This window comes from Ciconia boyciana, chromosome 3 (assembly GCF_034638445.1).
Source record: "Ciconia boyciana chromosome 3, ASM3463844v1, whole genome shotgun sequence".
In the NCBI taxonomy this organism is placed as follows: domain Eukaryota; kingdom Metazoa; phylum Chordata; class Aves; order Ciconiiformes; family Ciconiidae; genus Ciconia; species Ciconia boyciana.
In genome coordinates, this window is record NC_132936.1 from 70,473,906 (window position 1) to 70,497,320 (window position 23,415).

At 40.5% G+C, this 23,415-nt stretch overlaps 1 protein-coding gene across 2 annotated transcripts in view; it reads right to left on the reverse strand.

The window, feature by feature from the left end:
• TIAM2 (TIAM Rac1 associated GEF 2) overlaps positions 1–23,415 on the reverse strand; it is a 143,138-nt gene that overhangs the window by 12,525 nt on the left and 107,198 nt on the right. For both annotated transcript variants that reach the window (XM_072856060.1, XM_072856059.1), the window contains exons 15-16: positions 20,071–20,174; positions 864–1,043 (exon numbers count right to left, since the gene is read on the reverse strand). In XM_072856060.1, the coding sequence (XP_072712161.1) occupies positions 864–1,043; positions 20,071–20,174 (284 nt within the window). The remainder of the gene's footprint in view (positions 1–863; positions 1,044–20,070; positions 20,175–23,415) is intronic.

Consider the following 23,415-nt stretch of genomic DNA (forward strand, 5'->3'; position numbering starts at 1 on the left):
TTTTGCCTGGTGCAAAATTTCACACATCAGTGACCTCCATGGTCATGCCTTTCGTCAAGTGATTCCTCTATAAGAAACATCAGCTGGACGTACATGGGGGTCTGTGTTCTGTAAGGCTTCCTCAAGCTTTACAGCATATGGCCGTATTAGTGTATCGGCGGATGTACTAACAACAACAGACTGAAAGCGTTTTCTCTTCTTTTCCATATACATTAGTGCAACAAGTACTCATATCTGTAAGTATGTGTTTTGAGATCAAGTAGGTGATTCCTCCTTGCCAAAGGTCAATGGAATCAATGCTTTCATGTTTCTTTTGGCGTCCAGTCACATGAATTTGTGGTTTATAAAAAGAAGAGACATATATCTAACAAATTATGGACTAATCAGTCAAAGGAGAAATAACATATGTGTGATGCTACAACCAACTGGAGTTGTGCCTTTTAGCTTTGCTGATTCAAAAATAATTACGCACTATTTTCCATAATTAAACTTTTTTTCTAATTTGTAGGAGAATCTATTCTGTTCTTCTACCAGATTTATTTTCATTTTGAAAACTATAGAAACATCCCCTGGAAAACCCCAATGTTCAAATATTGCAGGTATCTACTCCCCACAAATTACCACTCTCCAATATAAATACAAATTGACTGCAACTAAAGCTACTAGACCAAATCCTAGAGCCTCTGGTACAGGAGCAAGCCCACTGAAAACAACAGGAACAATTAGATAAGCGGACTTTGTAGGTTATGGCCCTTGTAGAGGGCTGATTATATAAAAGTAAGCATGAAAAATGTTAAGACCATCCACAAATCACAGTCAACCTCAAAAAGAAGGCTGTAGCTAGCCACATTTGGTTTTTTTACCTTGACATAAGATTTCTCAGTGTCCATAAGTTCTTGGATGACTTTCCTCAATCTGTCTGCATCAGAAAGGTGGCGAGCCAGTGGCCGTGGAGGTGGATCCTGATTGTCCTTCTGTCCTTCCATACTGCTTGCCTGGACTTCTTGGAAGTTTCGGCACAACGCACTGATTTGCTCTGCGCTCTGTTAAATGAGAAGAAAGAGACAAGTTCCAATGTTTTAGAATACAAGCTGTATTACAATTATTTTTAAACGCCTCAAATTTTGCTCTTGTTCCAAATTTGGGGGCCAGAGCATGCCATTGATTTTTGTCAAATATGTATCCTGATAGCTTTGAACAGCTTGAATTTATAGCAGATCCAGATCACAGCAGTAAAATGAAATGAAAATTTTCTAGTGATTTTCCAGTGCAAATTATTTTCAGTCTTCAGATACAAGCTTGTGGGATGCAAAAGATGAGAGCACTCAGATATATCATATACTTTGATTCTTATGACACTAGCATCACACTGTTTTCCATCTCTCTTATTTTGCAACACTCACTGCATCAAAATAGAAAGAATTAGTAGATAAAGATCCTTTAAGCATCCAGAATAACCATTTTATTTGTCATCTGCTACCTATATTGTGTTGTGTGGTTTTTTCAGACAACAAGACTTGGAGCTGAGGGTTCAGATTCCAGTGTCCTGGGTTGTCAAAAGGATGTTTAGATGCTTTCTCTCCAAGGAGACAACTACATATCACAATTTTTTGCTTTCAAAAACAGCGAATGGAAACCTAAATCTTTGAGATTCTTTAGAAGAATGATAAACATAAAAAAAAGACCCAGAAAATTTTCAAGCAAGGTAGGAATTGGAGATGGAACAACAGTTAATCTTATAAGGCAAAGATGGAAGAGAAAGATATTTTTGTGACACTATGAAATGGTTGTGTAGTTTGCTCTTGCATGACCACCATTAATATCCAAGAGCAACTTTTGCAGGCAATAATCTTTAATGCTTAATTTGAAAATTATTCCACTGTTCTCTTTCTTATATTACATTTTACTGAAAGCTAGAATATCGCTGCCATTACCCAATTCTACCTTAACAACTGTCAGTATCAACCTCTTTATACTAAATGAAACAATTCTTCTCCAGTGCTTCTGTCTTTCAGACACTCTCTAAGATACTGGACAGTTGCATATGCTGTGCCATATATTATCTTCTATTTAGCAAATGCATTCAAAGGAGGACTACATGAATGCCGCCTTACTTCAAGTGGAAGTCTTGTTTCAGTGAAGAAATCCAGACATGAGTACAGTTCAGAGCTGTCTTCATCTGTACTAACTTACTCTACACGCTGTTTCAAGTGGTCCTTTTTGGATCTCCTGATTCACCACTGATTATCTGTGTAGCTAGGTTCACCAACATACCAGGTCACCAAATGAGCAAATGCAAAAGTTATTCTGAAACTGAAGTGAGCTATACAAAGCCTTCTGTAAGGCGGAGGCTACATGCACTAGCAATATTAAAACTCAACAATTCATGTGACAAAACATAGGTATATCCCTCACGCCTATATGATGGAAATAAATGTTAAAATGTCAAATATTTGCCATGTAGTCCCTATTACTCTGTAGCTTCCCAGCTCCCACTTCTGAACAATGCCACCACTCTAAAAACAATTAAGTTACTTTCCTAATATGTGCAACCATCTTCACAATCCTGTATAATGACAGCTTGCAGGACTATGAAATTTAGATACGTTTTGTGTTTACAACTTCTATTAGGACCTGACAAAGCGCAACGTAAATTGAATGGTGTTTGTTGGAATTACAGCTGCACACTGATGGAATACATTTAAAAATCACAGTCAGTCTGTGCCACTAAAATTAATTCATGTTTTGGAAATAAATCACAACTTAATGTAGCAAATGGGGGGTGGGGTGGGGTGTATTTTAAAGCAACTTCTAAATAGCTGAATGCCAAAGTACTTGAGTTTTGTTTTCTTTGTTTCTGATGTCAGAAAGTTTTGTATTTGTATCAGAACGACTCAGATTTTATGCTCTCTACAGCTCAAGGTGCGCGTGGGCAGCTTGATTTACATCAACCTGATGCCTGATCAAGGACACTAGATCAAGGATAGGAGACAGCCTATTGAAAGCAAGTCATAAACATCATCATTAGGCACAGTTTTACAAGGAGGAGTTAGAAGTCCTCTATTCCTCCTCAACCACCTTCGCACATAGGGCAGGCAGGCATTGGAGAACATGCTATGTTCTCCATCCCCTTCAGTTTTGGGGCCAGAGTCCCACCTGCCACCAAGAACCACTGGATAAGAAAGCATATGGAAATAGATGATACTCCTCAACATAAATACTATTTGAGCACCTAAGCAACATCATTTTGGTGTCAGAAATTGTTCCACGTAACTGGCCTAAGCCCAAGGCACAGGATTACCTCTCAGCCATACTGCCACCAAGTAGTGATTTTTATAAACTTTAGTATGTTCCTGAACACCTAAGCACTTTGTGCTAGCAAGTCTGGCATTCAAACTATTGCCCTTGTCCTGCAGTGCTGCTCATAGGCTCTTGTCCTTTCCTGTAGTCCTTCCCTTTATGGGAGGCTTCCAGACTCTGCAATATCCAGACCTCACTTTCACTCTTGGTACCCACTGTGGTATTACATTTGGGTCAAAGCAAGCATGAAATGCTACTTGATCACAGGACAGAACTATTTCACATTCATTCCTACACATTGCATGGACCATAGAAGACGCAGGAACCCATTTTGCCAGTGAAACCACAAAGTGTACCTTAGGTTCTCGACCGAGAGCCCAGTATTCATGAGAAACTTCATAATAACAAATAAGCAGAGAGGAACGAAAGCTACTCTTCCTTCACATTTCTTCCCAAAACTCCCTTAGCACACAGGTTGGGATCTCCACCTTTTTTCTGCACTGCTCTGGATGCTACTTTCTGCCTCCCACACTAAACAATGTCCTGTTCTTTATTATTTTTGCTGTTTAAAACAGATCTTTTCTGGAATGGCTCTAGCGACAACCCCTAAGAACATCTCTTTTATATCTTTTATGTGTAAGCAGGAGAGGCCCAGCCTCTGCCCTGTTACTGATTGCAGCTGGGATTTCAAAGCCACCTGGGCATTCTGGATGTGAAAGCAGAGCTTGGCGGTCCAGTGCCCATAAGCCAAGAAGTCTCAAGAGGAGCCCCAAGCTGATACTACTTGCACCTACTGTAATCTTGAATTAAGGTGGGAATTAACCCTGAATTTGCTCTGACAATGACACTGCAACAGCTAACAAAGGCAGATTTGACTCTTGGATACATCTGGTAAACTCCTGAAGCACACAGCTTCTTTTATTTGCACAATGCCAAGACTGTCTGTACTTAGTAAAGGGTAAAAAAATTATTTATGACAACTCTTATAGTGTGCAGCTCATCAGAATAAAAACATTTAAACTGGTGAAAAGAAAAGTCCAGATGACTGACTGTGGACAAGGCTGCAAGGTAGCTGGGTGCAGAGAAAAGCTGAGGAGAGCATACAGTGGAAGAAACAAACTTTCTCCAAAGTCCATCATTTAAGCTTATGTATGCCACTTTCAGCAACATTTATAGGAGATTGCAAGCACCTGCAGCTTACCTTTGGCACTGAACAGACAGATGAGGCTAAAAATCCAAAAATTTAGACTAACAGTGCTAGAGTTCGGAAAGACAACTGGCGCTTATACAGGGTTTATAGAAAAAAATCCTTGCATTCCAGGGAGAATGAAGTTAAGCAGCACTGTACTGTTTTACCGGCCATTTTCACATATTTTTCCAACAAAGCTGTATAAACCCTTCTACAGACCTAGCAGTCAGGGGAAGCAGCCTCCTGCCCCATACTCTCTTGGCTTCTAAGAAAACAGAAGGATGTGTAGAAGCAGCCTTCAGAAATTTTTTTCATCCCTGCATCTTTGCAACTCATAGTTAGGTCCTACATCCTTTTGTGCGGAGTATTCCCTGTGAATGAGGATTGCTCACAGTAACCTTAGAAAGGACGGTTCCAGTCCACATAATCATCAGCTTGACCCATAGGTGTCAACCACCACAGTGGTGCTCAGCTTGTCAGATGGAGATGAAGCACGTCCCATTTTCAATAATACTCGTGATAAGAAATGTTAGAGATTATTCCTTTAAAGTGGACAAAGGATACTCTTACAAGGAAACTCTTACAGATTTTCTTTGCTTCTTGCAGACAAGCATATCATCATCTGAGGCTGTGCTATCTCCACCAGAGTTAAAAATCTCCATAAAATTAATTGGTGAGAGAGCAGAAGACATTAATCAGCAGTGGTTAAGCATTAGCACAACAATTTCATGGCTACCCTGTGACTTTCTGCTGAATGATACTGATTGAGCATAAATGCTGCACAAGGTCAATTAGTGTTACGGTGTCTCTGCTTATTGCTGTTTATTTTACCCTCATTTATACACCTCACGTACTTGGTCAGTCAGTCGGGGTTTGTTTGAAAAAGTGAGGGAAAGGAGTATTTTGAGTAGGCTTAGAAAACTCTTCAGCCTACGAAAGACTCCTTAGGGGTTGGGGTAAAACTGTGCATGTCCTTTGGTGAGTTTTCAGATTCCTGTACCCTTGTGCAGGACACTGACCACATGGAGATCACTAATCCTTTGAATTCCTTATCCAAAGAGGAAGCATGTCCAGAAAACATCCTGCAAAAACAGATTAGTCTTGTACCCTCTAAAAATGAACAGCTAACAGCTTGGCTCTGCCTGATGTATGTATTTCCAGGAAATAAGACTGAATGCACCAGTCAGCAGAAGAAATACGATTATACGGGATTTTGAGAAATGAACAACTGGCCAGAGAACTTTTTACATCCCTCACTCTGTGAAAAAAGGAAAGCTTTCGGAGACGTCCATCAGTTTTCCTTTGTGTTATACTTTTCTCCAGAACAAAGGCAGCCCTAACAGCCATCGTTTTTTTTGCGGGTCTATCACTCTACAGACTTCTCTGTCATCCTCAAACTGGGAAGTACTTGGTAACCAAGCAATGTAAAAAACTAAAAAGTCACAGGTCTTAGCTTCCTAAAGACCACTGAAAAAAGTTGCCATATGTTACACTCCAGTACAGTACGTGCACTCCTCTAAATTGTTTATTAAGACTGAAAATGTCAACACAGTTTTACTGAAAACTGCCTTGTGAGATTTTCACCATAGGCATCTGGGCAAGACTGCTGCTCAGCTTCGGGCAACAGAAGCTAAAACAAAGTAGTAGACTCAGCCATTGCTTTTCTTATGGTCCTTCTCCTTTTTTTTGCAACTTTAAGGCCACTCAGAACATGAAACTGTTCCTGACTGACACTGCTGAAATTTTGGGGGTCTGTTTTGTTTAGCTATGTCTCTTGCATATCTTTTAAATTAAATGTTTAAAACCCTGCTAAAGGAAAGGTATTTTTTAAAAAGTGCCCACTCAGATCCTTCATAGCAATAAGCCAAGCGTAGTCAGAGTTACGCTTTACGGAGGGAGAAGCAACCCCTCTACGCCGCTTTTTGAAAAGTTGCCCTACCAGACACTACCAGACCAGACAACGGGGGAGGAGTTAAGAAGAAACTTTTGTCTTTGAGTCAGAATTTCCCAGTTTCAGGGAGATTTACATTAGCAAAGTCAGCCTGTTCTGGTAACGCAAGTAGGTGTCACCAACCGCATTTAGAAATCACAAGTACAGTAAGAAGAGGGGTTGATGACCTAGTAACTCTTTCCTGACAGCACAGGTCAAGGCCTGAAATAAGGCTGAACACATGGCTGTGTAAAACAGCTAAGATGCAACCCACCTGACATGGTGCCTGAGCTATTCATATGAATGGCAAGGTGGCAAATCTTCCCTCTCAGCTGCCACACAGAGAGAGATGCCCATCCTTCTCCCTGGGTATAGAGGAAGAACCGCTGGTGACTTAGGTACTTGACAAAACCTAGTTATAAACCAAGTCACACAGCAGGGATCTGGGCCCAAGAGCCTGCGTCAACTGGGTCCCGATGACCTGGTCCCGCTGATTTCATAGATGCTGTGCTCAGCATCTCTAAAATCAAAGTCGTCTGACCCAACGCATACCAAAGTCAAAGGCAAAACAGAAATGGTTTCCATCATGGAAGGTTAAATCCTGACCGTGCTAAATGTAAAGATGAGAGCATCAGGCAAACAAAGAGAGAGGAGCCCTCACAGCCCAGGTCCCAGAAAGGACACTCTTGTCAGGTAATATTAAAGCACACAATGCAAATTTTCCCAGACCCTGATCTTGTGAAAATACTGTCATTCTCTCCTTCCCCATGTCCTTATCCTGATGTTGTCAATCGTTAATGCAGAAGGCTCAAGTATTTTTCTACCACCTATGTAAAATATTTACAGCCTTCTTATATTCCTCCAGCAGTACCTTGATTGTTTATCTTTTTTCCTCCCTTTTTCCACAATCCTAAATTATTAGTCAAAAGCCAGAGAAATAGTTAAAACATTCGTGCTGCAGTTATTTCCAAATTTCCCTGAAGAATCTTGTTTTAACATCCCACTTCTTGTCAAAATCTGGATCATGACTTAGTCCTTTCTCTGACAGATGCAAGAAATAACTATTTGCTTGAGCCCAGCAGCAAACAGTGCACGCAACCAACCCACCATTCCCTCCCTCCAAACTTCAAAAAACCCAAACCTTTTCCCATGCAGCACATGGTTATAAACTGACCCACCAACTACATGCTACCAGAGTCCCTTATTTGATTATTAATGCTGGGACAGTTGCTATTTATAAGCGCAGACAGCCTGGCACGCTCGTGCAGCCCCATCTCCTACCTTAGCCTAATTAAGCAGCACCCCCCAGCTTCACCCACCCCGCTGCAGAACTCACCACAGAAAACATCCTGTGCAGGGAGCCGTACGCCGCTGCTGCCTGCTGCTGGGTTTTGCGAGCCAACGCTAAACTCTTCGCTCTGGTTTTACTCCTCCTGAAGGCGGGCATTGTGGTTTGTGAATACAGACTTTGCCAAAGGAAAAGGCCCCTCGGAAGGAAGGAAGTCAGTTGCAATCCCCTACGGACGCACCTTCTCTCTGAGCTCAGCTGCACAAATTTCTCTTTTGTGCCGATTGACAAAAATCGGAGATGCTGTCAATGTCCCAGAGTAACAGGGCTGAGCAGTATACGAGAGCACGAACAGCCCTGCCATGCCTCCCTTTATTACTACAAATGCAAGGAAAATGTGCCGGATAAGAAGATTTTTTTTTTTTTTTAAATAAATAGCTTGGTGTAGTGAATGCAGGACAAAGTGCAGTTATGGCAAGGGAAGATGGGTTTTATCTCCCCAGAAATGTACCTGCCTCTGTGCCCGTGAAATATACTGCATAAACAAAACGTCAGGTGCTTTGAGAAAATTAGCCAAATACCTAAAAATATCTAGAGGGTGCTGACTGCCCTGAAGGTCAGAGTGAATTATCAAAGGTACTGATGCTCTGTCAAGGGTATATGCCGCTAAATGGTGTAGCTCACAAACGTTCTTACAATGATAAAATGAAAAACAGCAGCTCTCTGGGTGATTTCTTTACATAATTGCGCTTGTCCTTTGTTTGAACTTTTTAGTTGTAATTACATCAATAAAAAGAAATTTAAACTGTGCTCAGTAACAAATTCAGGCTTGAAAGTAAAAGTCCCCATGTTGATATATTTACACAAAAACAATCAGGTCTACAGCTAGGTTATTCTATGTAACTTTAAATAAAACATTCTAGGACATGACACCACTGAGCTGAAGAGTTACAAGACTGACAAGCAATTCATTAGTAAAAGGAGAACTACACCAGTGGCATAATAAAGCACAGTAACTCCCATGTTCCCTCTATCACAGCACTGTTAGAGTGCAACGATGTTGAGCTATAAGGCTTCATTCAGCACTGCCCTTGCCACCGCGTATCGCTCCCTAGCAAACCCTTTTCTTGAACAGAAATGGTACACCAAGCCTTGGTATCTATATCCTTGGTTATGAGTGTGCTGCTTCAGGGGTTTCAAGGATATTCACCTTCATACAAGCAAGGGAATAACACAGGCCTCTCCTCTAATTACTGCAATTAAACTTACATCCCTCTCTTTCCAAATCATTAGCGCAACTTGACAGCTCAGCATTTGCCAAACCATGAAGCTCAGCTGCCGAGCGGCCGCCTATCAGAGGAACAACGATGCTGGATCCCTGAAACAACATGCTGCCGATAAGGCTGGCAGAATGCACCGCAGTAGTAGGAACCTCTTGATAGCTGATGGACTATGCCCTTTCTTTTGGAGACAGATACCGGATTCACTGGGTGAGAAGACTATGTAACAGAAAACTGAGGGAATGGTCTCGAAGGAGCAAGAGAGGTTTTGCCTGTTCCCTAATGTTTAATTTTTCAATGGACGCACAGCCTGATTTAAAATCCAATTATAGGGACTACTGTGTGGCATGTACAAGGCTACTTTCCTTATCCACCGTTAGTGGTTGCCTCTGCAGTAGTCCACAGACCCTAGGGATCCACAGACCAAGTTTGAAGAGGGGGGAAAAAAAAAATCACTAGTCTGTGGAAATTAAACGTTTACAGTACTGTACATGGCATTGAAAAAAATAACTCAGGTCAGGTCACCAGATCCACATTTATTAAGTGTCTAACTATACTTTCTGGAAAGGTACTGTTTCTCCATTTTCTATCAGCATGAGTCGTGGCAATTTCAAGCTCTGTTTTTGTAATAGTTATGTGTTAAAACACAGCTCACCCACTGGGACCAGGAAAAAAAAAGGCTGCTAAATTTCAGGTCCAAGCAATATCATCCATCTTGATGAAAAACAATGACAGGCCTTTTTAATTCCATATTAGGAAGTTATTCTTCCCCAGATTTGCTAATTAAGCCTGAGTTATTAGCTAGCCATATGCCAGCTAAAAGATGTTACCAATTAACAGATTTTTTTTTTAATGTGTATTCATTAGAAAAAAAACAACGATGTTTTAGTAATACTTCCAACTCCTATTGAGGGACTTGGATAAATCAAGAAAGTGAAAAGCACAAACTAAAATAAACCAAATGAATGAAAGCATTTTCTTTAGCCTTTCTTCTTCTTTAGAAGCATGCAACAAACACTCAAGCCCTCTTCAAGAATGTGTCTCCTACGTAAAATTTACATGTAGAAGAATCAATCACCTTGAAATACTTTCAAGATGACTGGAAAAATGACATAGCCTTGTTGTTTGTTCCTGTGTGCTTTGAGTAACACACATTCCCTTTACAGACATCTGGTTTTCATCTTTCCATTTTAGTGGCACCAGGCTTGATAGTTACCATAACATTGACATCCTTCGTAATACAGGCTTCCCTCTATTGTCCCGATATGTCTAGGTGCGCTTATCTGCATCGAGTTTGTTTCCCATCCTGCTTTTGCCCTTAATGCATGAAGGTAAAAGGCTAATTTTGCTCTGTCTGTATGTACTTTGAATGAAAAGAAGCGGTGGCTTGCCTCCGGGACAATTCTGAGCACTTGTGGGCTACATTAAAACATCAGTCGGGACCACCAGTGAAGCAGAAGCATAATTTGTATACACAACATGTATTTTTTATATATATGGGGGTGTGTGTATATATATGTATATGTGTATATAATACACACACACACATATATGTATAAAAATATACAATATGTATCTACGTACTCTGGACTAAACAGGAACACTGATATTAGTGGTCTCTAAGCATTACAAGCTCATGCTTAATTCAGCTGGTCTCCAGATCTCTACAGTGATTTAGAAGGGATTCAGTTTTTTACTTTTTATAAATGTGGGTGGATGATTTTTCTGAATATTTTTCTATCACGCTTATTACACTAATAACATGTTTTTTAATGCCTTCAAAATGTTTTTTCAAAGTATAATTGACCACAGTGAAGACATCTGCTTTAATTCCAGCCCTAAAAAAAATTAGTTAACATTCCAAATGTTTAAAATGAATTATTGTTTAATTTTTAATTTCAAGCATCTTAAACACTGTTTGTAACATTCTCACCCAAGGTGTTTTGTGCTGAATGCAAAAACTTTTCTCAAGTGCTGAATTAGAAACTATGGCAACCACCAAGGTATTATCTTTGCAGTTGCATTCATCTTTCACAATATATTTTTGCACTGTGCCTTCTTTAGAGGCAGAGAGGGTGACACGTATCTCTCCTTGTTAGTAGCAGGCATACTGCATTTCAAATATTAAAAGATGCATAATCTCCCTGTAAAGACAAATGCCGACCCCCTGAACCCCACATCAACCTCTCCCCTGGTTTCGGTGGGGTTTTGTTTAGGCACTACAGAAGGATTCTGCTGTCTCAGAAGGAAATAATGACCATGTGAGTGAAGGTCTATGCCTGCCCACAGTATGTTAACAAGTAGAGACAGAGGCACAGGGTGCTATGGACAACAGGTAACAAAACATGAAAATCTGTTGGAACTTCCCTGTGTATCTGACTCAGCTGACCCCTTACTTTTTAAAATTCTCCTCCCTCTTCCTTCCTTTCAGGTATCTTTTTATCATCTTTGATTTTGCAGAATCTGCTACAGGCAGCAGATTTTTTCAGTTTTGGCGTTTCAGGTCTACCTTTGCCCTTGCACGTTCCTGACAGCACAAAATTGGAATCAAAGCCTCATTGAAGTGTATGATGGTACCCAGGATGCAGTATTTGTCTGAAATCCTGTATTGCAACTTTGTGTGACTTTGAAGTGACTTTGTGTCCTGTGGGTAACTGCTGGGCACATCACATACCTCGGCATGTGCTAAAATTGTGCTTAAATGCTTCTGCATCACAAGGAAAAAACATGTATGTTATTGTCAGCACCGTAACTGAACAGTATCTCAGTCTTAAAAAAACCCACCAAATAATCTACATCTGGCAGAGAGGTTACCCAGTTCCCCGAGTCTGTCAGAAGTGTGATTAGATATCTCTGCCTTTGATTTCAAAGTGAAATGCTGCCGTCATATCCTGCACTGCAGGTGACTGGGGTTGCCTTTGGAGGCCCAGGGTGGTGGACTCCAAGGCAGCTTCCTGCCCTTCATCGGTGCAGTCACAAGCGTCTCCAGAGACACTGCTAACCATATCCTGTTGCAATGAACCAGGACTGTCGTCACATGCTTCTCTTTTCACCTGCAGGTAAGCCTCGTGGATTTTTCCCAGAAGACTACAAAGAAAAGCTGTATTATAAGTCATCTCCCAGCGGCTTCTTTCATTTGCAAGCATCAACACAACACAATTTCTTCTCCTGATCAAAACCATCTGCTCATTTAACACCGACAAGTGTCACAGTACTTTTGAGAGGACGTTTCCTTCAGTCAGAGAAAAGACAACAAACACCACCTCTCCCCAAACCCCAGTGACCCATCGTAACAGCACAAAACAGAGCAACACAAGTTCACGCTTCTGCATGCAAGAACTGCACAGTCTCCCTTTGCTCTTCTTTCCTGCTGTTCTTGCGACTCCCCACCAGTAACTATGCACACAGGTCTCCGTCCAGAGCTTGACCTAATGCCTGGCTGCAGGTTCACTTCTAGGTATAGCACCTTTCACACTTTAAGCTTTATGGTTTCTAGGCTCCTCACTATGTTAACCAAGACAGGCAACTGTTGTATTTGAATTTTGGGCCATCCATAGGGTGGCTCTGCTGCATTTAAAGAACTGCAGGATCAATGCAACATTGTGAAATCCAGGACTGGGGTCAGTAGCAAGCACTGACTGGTAAGTTTACAGCAAGCCTTGTGTAACCTAGTCCATCAGTTTTGGTGCAGTCTCCGAGGGATGGAATAAAATACTGAAACGTAAATTAATTAGCAAAACTCTTACAGACTTCTAACAGCCTACAAATTCACTTATATCACTGATACCCTTCTCAAAAGGCACATGATGACCGCAGGGATCCGGCCGCAGCTCCACGCTGCTGGAGCCAGCAACTCTGGTTGGGCTCACCACAGGCTGGGCTGTCTGCAAGGGAAGCACAATAATTAGCAGAGCTCCCCACAGGCTTCTGTCAAGCTTTCGATGTAGAACTGTCCCCTCCAGGCACAACTGAATCAAGGAAAACCACTGCTGAGGAACATGCTTTTTTCTCTACTGTTAGCTCTTAACACTCCCTAAATGCGTATCACATCTGGAAGGAAATGACACTTGGATTGCAGAAGAGCATACATGATTTTGAGAGTACTATGTTGTTAATCCCTTTCCTACGAAGAACAGAAAAAAAGGATGTTAATTGTGGACTACTCCCCAAGCTTTTGGATCTCATCAACTGCTAAAGAGAAGTTCTCACGATTAAAATAAAGATCCTTAATGTCCTATGGATGCTGAGTAAACCTTCAGGCAGGCAGCTCTTCTGCAATTAATGGCATGCTGTGCAAGTGGGAACTGCCTGGGCAATGCAAAATAGAGCTAATGAGAAGCTATCCCCATGAACAACATTTAACTGGAATTGCCTCCATGCAAGAAATATGTTTGGGGCCATATGGGCCTACCAGTAGTTTTTTCTTCCTCTTATTTTACTGTTCCCAGAGGGACCTCTGTTGAGCTTCTGGTCATTTCTGCTTGGCTTTCTTTCAGTGTAGCTCAACAATTGGTGTTTACTTGATTAGTAATAACATTCGCCTTCCAAGATTTTTGATTTTTACAGCCTTTGCTCAACAAAATTACTCCACACACACTTTTTTTTTTAGATATCCCACAGTTTTATTTCAACGTTAATGTTTCTCTGGGGATATTTTGGGGGTAGGGGTCACTGACTGACTAGCAAGAAAGGATGCCACTTATACCAAATGGAGAGAACTAGAGCTCTGAAATCTACCAGACACATGTGAACATACACACATACACTGCCACACCATCCTAAATGTAATCAAGACACAATTTGTACTTGTCAGTTTTTATGTTTTATGCACCATATTATTGCAAATCTTCCTTCAAACTCAGTATATTTTGGTAAATCTTTAACTTTCTCACCAAAAAGTCATACTAGGAAACTGTTTAACTTTGGTGGGGAAGAATAAACATTTCTTGACATTTACCCACTAAAAGACAATCATCCACTGCTTATATACACACATTCAGACTGATGATCCCCATCTCTTCTCTACGAGTGAATGAGTGTCATCACCAGATCAAAATAAATAAATGAACCACCACAACTGAATATATAGGATTACATTTACTGAGTGCTAACAGAAGGCTGTTGGGTGTGTTTTGAATAATGGTGCCCTGAACTATCCCACAGCATATATGCTACAGATCGCATGCTCGTACAATGTTTTCTAGGTAACAAATCAGAGGAATACATCATTCCCAGCATCCACTTGCTTTCGTCTGGAAAATAAAATACCATTTAAATCATCCATAAACATTGAACAATTGTATTCATTTTCTGCTGGGATTTGGACTATATGAGTAATGATTATTAACTGCTTTCGCCTCTACTATTCCATGGCAACTGTCGCGCTTGCCCTCTTCCTCTCCCCAAAAATCAAACCACACTTTTTTCTTTAACAATTGGGCATCCAGACAGACTAGCAACGGGATACGCATTCTTTCATTCAGGTTTGAACCTAGACCTGAATGTATACTATACCTCAGGATTTTTACCCTTAAATTACTCTACCTGCAGGAGAAGTTGATGGCTTTAGTATTACTTCTAATGAAGTGGTTTCAAAAACAGTTTTAGGCAGTTTGAAGACAAAATATTAATTTCTTCAACTTATGAAAACCATCCCTCCAGTACATGGCTATGCTGTATATACAAGAGGCCAAATCCACATATGCAGCAAACTCTTTACAATACTCTCTGATTTTTATTACAGAAATAGCTGTGTGAAATCAGCTAATAGGTAACAAGAATTTCCTTTTTGAAATGATGACACATGTATTTTGCATCTGTTGAAAGCACTGTGTTTTGGGAAGCTTGTTGTGGTAGCTGGATGATGCAGCAGATGGGTTTGCTTTCTGACCCAGTCTCAGTCTCGGCAGTCACACCACTCGGGCACCATCTGACATGCAAACCAGCTGCTCAACTGCACATACACTTTAGATGGGTTGGAAGAAAAACCTCAACCGTTATCCAACTTAGGCATGTTTGCACGTTGGCTCCTTGAGCACGAGAAGCGGGACTATATGCAGGGAGACCAAAAACCAGATTCCTCACCATGGTCCCAGACATGCAGAGTTCATGAAAACATCTACTTCTCACTGCACTAGCAAAAGCTCCTCTTTGGCAAATGGAAGACTGCCCACGATTGGGATCACAATAAACAGAATACACAAGCTTCAAAAGCACTGGAAGGATGATTTAACATTACATAGGAAACTCGAGCATCCAAAAGCAGACTTGTGAAATGCACAAGTACATATTTTTTCTACTTTCTTTTTTCCCCTATATCTACAAATATGGACATTTCAAGTAGGGCCATTATACTGACCTGCACCTCATCCCTATAAAAAGCTAAAAGCATGTGATGAAAATGCTCCATCCTGCAGGAGATGCAGATTTGTGTTTGCCAAAGGTGCCAGGCACTCTGCTGACCAGACTTGTCACGAGTTCTTCATTTCTTCACCAGACGGAGGGAAAGTGAACAAGGTTCTCCAACAGGAGCGGAGGAGGAGTGAGTTGAGCTAATCTAAAGTAGCCCATGCTAGGCAAAGGTGTTCAGGGATTTTTAACCATAATTTCTGTTCATTGCATTAAGAATGGTATTCCCAAGAAAAAAAGTTAGTTTTCTCCCTCTGCAGTGTGTAGTTTTTTGGTTTTGGGTTTTTTTTTTATTAAGAGGTGATAGGGATAGACTTGGCCTCATATACACGTACTGATGTATGATCAATAACCCGTTCTGAGAGTCGATTGACTATTTTAAGAGTCAACAGCAAAGCAAAGGCAATTTCTGTAAGTCTCTATACCCAACTTATTCCCAGAATCAATTTTACTTCATTGTTTGAAAGAAATATAGCACCCACTTCAAAAGCATTACAAAATCAAACCAATTGGCCATTCTTTAGATAGTAAATTCTTGTTAACATTCAAAGTTTCTCATCACAGTAGCTTCCGTTTCTGCATCTGCAATATTAATTTTTGAAGATGCCAGCATAAAACCATTCTGCATTCATTGACTATTTTTACCGTGATTACACACCATCACGCTAGCTATTTTTACTGGGTTTCTTAATTTTCTTAAAGAACTCTAAGACACAGCTGAGAATATAATGAAGTTATGTGAAATATTTGCACAGAGTTTACTCTAAGGTTTTTTCGTATGATCTGTAAAATATTTAAAGTGAAAATACATCTTCCCCTCTCACACATGCATTTATATGAAGTTCCTTCTTTCCATCTGTTAAAATTTAATATGATTTCAGAAGTATTTATCTCTGATGATACTCAAAAGATTCAGAGCAACCAAAAGTCAGCTCACAGCAATCTTACAAGAGACCTTAGAACAGTAGCTACTTATATGGTAAAATTTCACCTTTTAGCTATGTTCATCTTTCATAAAAGGATATTTTTAATATATTGAAAATACAAAGTAAAGATAAGCAAGTTAGTAACAGACTACTAAACTTCATCTTAAAAGAAACCATGGGCTAGAGAAAACACTTCTAACCAATGCAGTTTGCAATTAGAAATCACAAGTAGCTAAAGGAAAAGTTGCATTTTTTTTGTTTATTCAGCTTTGTGCTACTTTGATGTACGCACAGCTTGATTCTTGGCAACTATCAACATACCAGGATTTAACTGAGCACCAGGAGCATAGACAATTAGTTCTCAAAATGATTAAACACAACTAAACCTAATTGCACTGACAGGCGTACTCAATCCCCAGATTTTCTGAGGTACTCTATTCTTCTGTCGACAGTACGCCTACATACCCCAGAACCAACAATTGCAAGGACGACATGCCACTGCCACATAAACAGTATTCTAACACAGTTTGAAAACGTACTGCAGCAGAATGTGTTAGAAGTATAATATCTATCCTTGCTAAATAAAACAGAAAATAAAGTTAAAGGTATTAAAGGTATAAAGGGGGCATGCCAGAGAATACAGAGATGACAAAACTAATGAGCATTTGGAATGGATGGTTCTCGATGTCCATGTGTTTTTAATAATATTTCATTACTTAAGGAACAGCTTCCATTTCTGGAATGAAACAATCCTCTATTGCCCTTCTAATTCATTTGTTAACTCTCAGATGAAAGACAAACATACCACTATTCTAAATTCATTCATTTCTCCAACTACAAAAAATGAATGAATGAATGAATGAATGTATGTTTGAATGTAGTACACACGCAACAAAAGACTTATTCCTTTGAGATTACAAGGCACTTCTGAAATGTCTCACTGTACTTTCAGTTAAGATGATGCTTAACCTTAGCTTGGTATGAGATGAAGAAAATAATAGTGGGAAAAAACCAAACAAAAATGCTCCAAACAAGAAACACAAAATCTAGAAATCAGACATGCAACCATTAAATCCAAAGCTTTAAGGCTGTTTTTTATTTACTTACATGTTACGAGACAAAAATCAACCAAACTTCAAAGGAGTCTGCTCCCTCAGAGCCAAGTAATTACATCTACAGTTGCTGTCAACTGGGAAGTGAGCATCTCTAGCTGTCTCTCCCCTGAAATAATCCCAAACTGCCTGTTGTTCCAGGCTGTGCTCAGAACCTCAGCGCCACCAACATCATCTCCACAGGGCTGTGCTTACACATCTCTCCTCTCCCCCATACTTCTGCAACATCGCCTAATGCTGAGGTGTCTGCGCTACTGCTCTCCCACAGGCGTGGGTCAAGTTAGCACACGCAGGAAACAGAAGGCAAAGGGGAGAAAAAAAACCCAAACCCAAATCCAGATGCTATGCTTTTTGAGGCTGCACAATTTCCTCAAACTAGCTTTTATTAGCAATAGCTATTTTTCATCTGGCGAGCAGTCCCAAATCACAGCTATAAAAACAGAAATAATTTTAATTCCTTTTATACCCAATCACAAAAGCACGTACAATATACACTCCCTAAATTTACTGTGAGGTTTGTTGGGTTTTTTTTAATTCTACATCTATTGGAGAAATCAACAGGGTCAGACAAAAAGCTCTGACAGTAATAGGCACCCTCCAACAGAAAGACAGCAATCAGTTACAAACCATCTGCAGAAATTGTAGACCTGTCACAGACTCGTTTACAGCTGCAGTTCAAGTCAGACTGCCTCTGATTGCCAAGCCATTTTCCCCCCTTGTACCTACAAAACTTCTTCTGACAGCTTCAGATAATTTTTAAAATGACACTAGCAGACCTGCACGCCAACCAAGAAGTGAACTGCAATACGGCACGGGCAGTTACTTCAGCAAATTGGGCACAAGCCATTAATACTGCTAGACATGACAGATTTGAGGCTGGAGAGAGGGCAGGGAGCAGACCTGTCTGTTTTCCCCTCTTTTTTAAGCTTTAATTGCAGCACGTAATTTAGAGCATGGAGCAAATTTAGTGCATTCAGAGCAACAACTAGCATACATGAATTGTGCCCTGTGTATTTAAATCCTCCTGAACTCTCCCTAATTTTCTGTCATCTGGTGCATTTGACACAGACGATCAGGACTGGCTTTGTTTTTCTGCTAAAGCAAAGCTGGCGCCCCAGAATCTCCTCCCCTCCAGCAGGACGGGAGCTCAGTCACGTGTGTCTGCACCGCACAGTGTGTGGGGCACAGCACATATCCTGGGTGACCAGGGCACCCTGAGGTGCCCGGGGGAACCTGGCCAAGCACCAGCCTGCTGGTGCAGCCAGCCACCGAGGCACCCTAAGCCTTGGGGTCACCTCCACTGTGCTCCTGCAAAGATCCCTGCCTCTAAAACACTGCAGAAGCCCTAAAACAGGACAGTAGAGAAATCCACATTACCCCTTTCCAAGAAACAATGTGTCCTAGGGGAAGAACAATCCAGTTTATTCTTGTCTGGTTGCAAAGACTTTTTGGGACCGTAAGCAATGTGTTACACAGGATATAGATTATCTCTGCGGGAATCCCCTGTGCAGCAGGAGATGGGCTAAAGACCCACAATCACCAGGCTTCTCCTTACTCTCTAGGGAAACTGCATAAAGTCACCTATATTAGACTGAAGTAGATTACAAAGTAATTTCAAAAGTAAGAGAGGATCAGCTCCTCTTGGTAGGTATGGCTAGAGGCACAATATATATTCCCTGTTTTGGTCTTCCGAGTTTTTACGTTCTGCCTTATCTCTACCAATTTTTCATACAACCTAGTAAACAACAGTAATATATTCCAGAACCATAAAAACTCTAACTTCATTTCTGCTATGCAAGAGTAATGCAAGTGTTACCACAAATTTGCTTGGAGATACAACCAACTCATCAGCAGAAGTAACAAAAACATTTCTGTTGTCAGAACGGCAATCCTATTAAAATCACGGCCGCCAACATGAAAACACTACCCGTGCCTAGCAGTTGGGGGCTTCAAAACGATATGCACTTGAGTTGGACACAGGTTGCAGTTTGACTGACTCAGAGCAAAATGGACGAAAAATTGCGAAAAGACCAATGCACTCAAAGGTGGACACTAATTCTGGGGATCCCTGCCTCAGCCTCCAAAGTCCTGACTGAGAGAAGGTCTGAGCATCCATTACTCCAGCTGAAGTTAAACAGTAACCGCAGACACTGTTCTCCAAATTAGAGAATGGGAATCACTGGTTCTCAAACACTGCACCTCTCCAAGTCTGCAGTTCAGTCTGAAACTACTGACGTTAAGTGAGTGTTGCTATGATCACTGCAATCTTAACAACAAGCCCTAGAAGTATCAGCAAAAAGAAAACGTGAACCAAATTGAATCTCTTGGAAAGCTGTAGCAGCTTTCCTGTTCTCTGCAGAACTGGGTTCAAGCAACACAGAAAGATGAATTTAACAAGTCTCTGCCTGTTTGCCATTTGCGCCCATCACACTGCTTTTGGAGATGCAGCAGCTGTGCCATAGATGCTGACCTGTCAGGGTGACCTGAAGATGATAAAACACTAAATACAGCTAATATGCATAAAAACTTTTCCAAATTAGTGACATACATTAAATTATTTCCAACTAAGGGCAGAGCAGTAACACTACAACACTGTCTTTTTGTTCATAAGGATTGTTATGTCAAGCATGTTCTTACCCTGAAAGGTGGATCAGTCTTCTCCCTGTGTGGCACTTGGTCCAGAGTGCCATCAGTACTGCTCCTTTTCAAGCTGGATGTGACATCAGGCACATTACTAAAATCTGCATTTGAAAAAAAACAAATAAATTGGAATGTTATAGGACAGGAAGAGGAAAAGCATTTGCTTTTATCTGCAAATACTTTCAGTGTCCAGTAGAATTACTTCGGGGGGGAGAAGGAATACAAAATCTGCGATCCTCCCCACCCCCCAGAAAATAACACAAGAGGTCAAAGCAAGGAGCAACTATGCCTGGAAACTGCTTTCAAAACAGCAGCTGGACATCTAAGACCATCTGAAGCAATGCGCATATTTGATCTACCAAAATAAACTTAACGCTCTTGCTAACAGCGTGCTTTGGAAGGTAGCATTATCTATAATCTGCACAGTCTGTGCTGAGACAACCAGTGACGATAATTAAATGCACTCAGTAGTTCTCCTTGGATGAGCACACTGTTGTTCGACGCGACTTAGTCCTGAATCCTTTAAAGATTAAGAAGAAAAGAGAATTTTTGCCTTGGAACAAACACCACAGTTCATAATGCGAACAAAATCCCTTCTTGTTACTAATAGTTTACCAGTTTTACTAAGTTTGGAGTCCAGTACCTCATAGCTGGCACAATTCAAAAACCAGGAGGCACTGCCCTGCTCTACTTACTGACAGACTGTAGCTTTCAATAACATTTATGTGTAAACTCAAGATCTATCCAACAATGCTGAACATTCATTTAAAAATTATGATTTTTCTCTTTACATTTCCTCAACTGGCTGCTTAAAATCTGCAGACACGATTACATGGAAATTCTAATTAAAACTCTTAGAAGTGAAGAAGTGATTTTTGATCTGCAGTATTATCAATCTGAGTGGCTGAAAATCATAAAGCAGTCACCAAAAAAATAATGAGGATTTTTAGCAACCTCAGATGATAAAATAGTAATAAAATGAAGGATTTTTTTTAATTTGCTGCTTTGTTTCCTAGCCTTTAAGGCTCTAGGGTATAATTCACACCACATTACCACATTTTCAAACTCTTTCAACACCTACAAATGCTGCAGATTTATTTTTAAGTGAAAGCTGAGATTCTCATTTAATCACTGACTCCAGCAACTGAGGTGGTAATTAAAACAAATATCACTCATCTTGCAGTAAAATCATGAGAGCTAGCAATAATGAAATTGCGAAGGACAACCGTATCTTTCTGCCTGGGTGTTGCTGTTGTCCTGTCCCTGCAGAGCAGGACCAGCTCTTCTCAGCAAGAATTGAAAAACATGGGCTGAAGCAGGGAGGGAAAGGGGAATTTTAGGCCCAAAAGAGCACCTTATAGGCCATGAGGAGCCTTCCTGGGAAGACAAGACATGGCAGAGAGACTCCACAGGAAAGCCAGAGAAAAAGATAGAAATAACTCAGCACGATGTCATCTTGATACTTTATTTTTCCGTATGTTATCAAGGTGCCTATGCCAGCTTAGCATCGAGGCTGACACTTTCCACCCAGATGCCAAAGACTTGACTACTCTGTCGTTTCCCAGTCCTTGCAGAACCAAGGTCCCATCGCTTTTCTCCCCTCAAGCTTTTTTACCTTTTCCTCCTGAAGTCAGGTGTGGCTCCTGATATCTCAGAGCCTACATAACATGCAATACCCCAAGAGTTACCACCTTTGCAGAAGAAACATATTTTACACAACCCCACCAAACAGCCACCCATCTACTTTAAGAACTTAACAAGAAGTCTGCCTTGTCTATTTATTTTATTATGCTTTTACCACTCTTCCTGCACTGAGCCTGAATTATTTTCTCCTGCCCCCTGGACTTTTAAAGTAATTTTGAGTCTCTTTTCTGTATATGGGTACACATGAATGCCCATTGACTTCCACCACTGTCAACTCCTGGGTATACAAAAGGTCAGCCAATTCCTAAAACTTGAACTGACTTTTAAATAACATTTTCTTGGGCATGAGGCAATACCAAGGATATTATTTCCTATTGTTTCCCAGTTGTGCTCTTTTTACTTGCCTTCTGGGTTTTAATGCACTCCTCTCCCATACCTCCAAACAACGTGCACCTGAGATAGACGTTGCAGTGGCATAAAGGATCTGGAGTTTGATCTCAGGTAGGTTTTTTTCTCATTAGATAGCTATGTCCTTTCCCTGATTTTACAAAGTGACCATTAAACATATTTGTCCTTTACAAAACAGGAAGTAAAACTAACCTACGTAAGCAATGAAGAGAAAGCATAAATGTAGGAAGAGGAAAATAAGGTAAAACAATCAGCAGACACCATGAACAGACGAAATCAGGGTAACAACACCCCAAGTAGGCAAACAGAATATTATATCCCTTTGTCCAGATGATCTATCTTTTCCTCCCTTCACCCTCATCTTTGTTTTTCCGTTGAAGCCTATCGGACTGTCAGAGGTAGGCCTATATAATCTTGCCCATTTTTATAGCATTTGCTATGGGCAGAATGTGTTGCTGATGGTAGTTAGGGTAAGCAGCAGTAAATGTTATTTTAAATAGTAAAAACTAAAAAAAGTTACACGGAAAGGATCCAAGGTGAAAAAGGACATCCTACTGCACGTTGTATGCCAAACTAACAGGGGGAGGGAAGGAAGGAAGGACATATGGCTTGTTGTTCAGTTTAGCATCCATATCCTGTCTCCCTTTCCTTCTTTTACTGTGGAAGCAGACTTCCTTTGGATCTCCTCCTACAAACCATCAAACTATTCCCAAAGAGCATAGAAGCATCAACATCAGCTGCACAGCTAAAAAAAAAAAAAAAAACAAATCAAGGGGCAAAGAAAATGAGTATTACCTTAGAGAATGGGTAATTTCAAATGCAAAGCCTAAGGACCTACACACAGCAGCAAGTTTAATATTGAAATTCTCTCTACTTCTAGTACTAAATGGAAGGGGAGTAACAAGCCAAACCATACAAAATGTATTTTCTTTAAACATTCAAGTTTGGATTTAGCTCTGCAATGGGATTCATATTAACAAAGATGTTCAAAAGTAGTAATGTAAAACTGTTCTCTTACAGGCTGGGTAACCACTATCGTTTCAGGCAAAACTAGCAATAAAACTGTAGAGAGTATGCACAGAATTAAGAGAAATGTTACAGCTGTACAAGTACGAAACCATTCCAGTATATAACGTTCTGGGATCTTTGCTGGGAATGAGCACAGAAACGTATGCAAGGAGTTACACATTCCTAAAAATCATCCAAATGAGAAGTCAAATCAGCAATTCCTGGCAATTTTTTTTTTTTTTACTTAATATTATTATTTTTAAAAAGCTATCTCTAATGTTA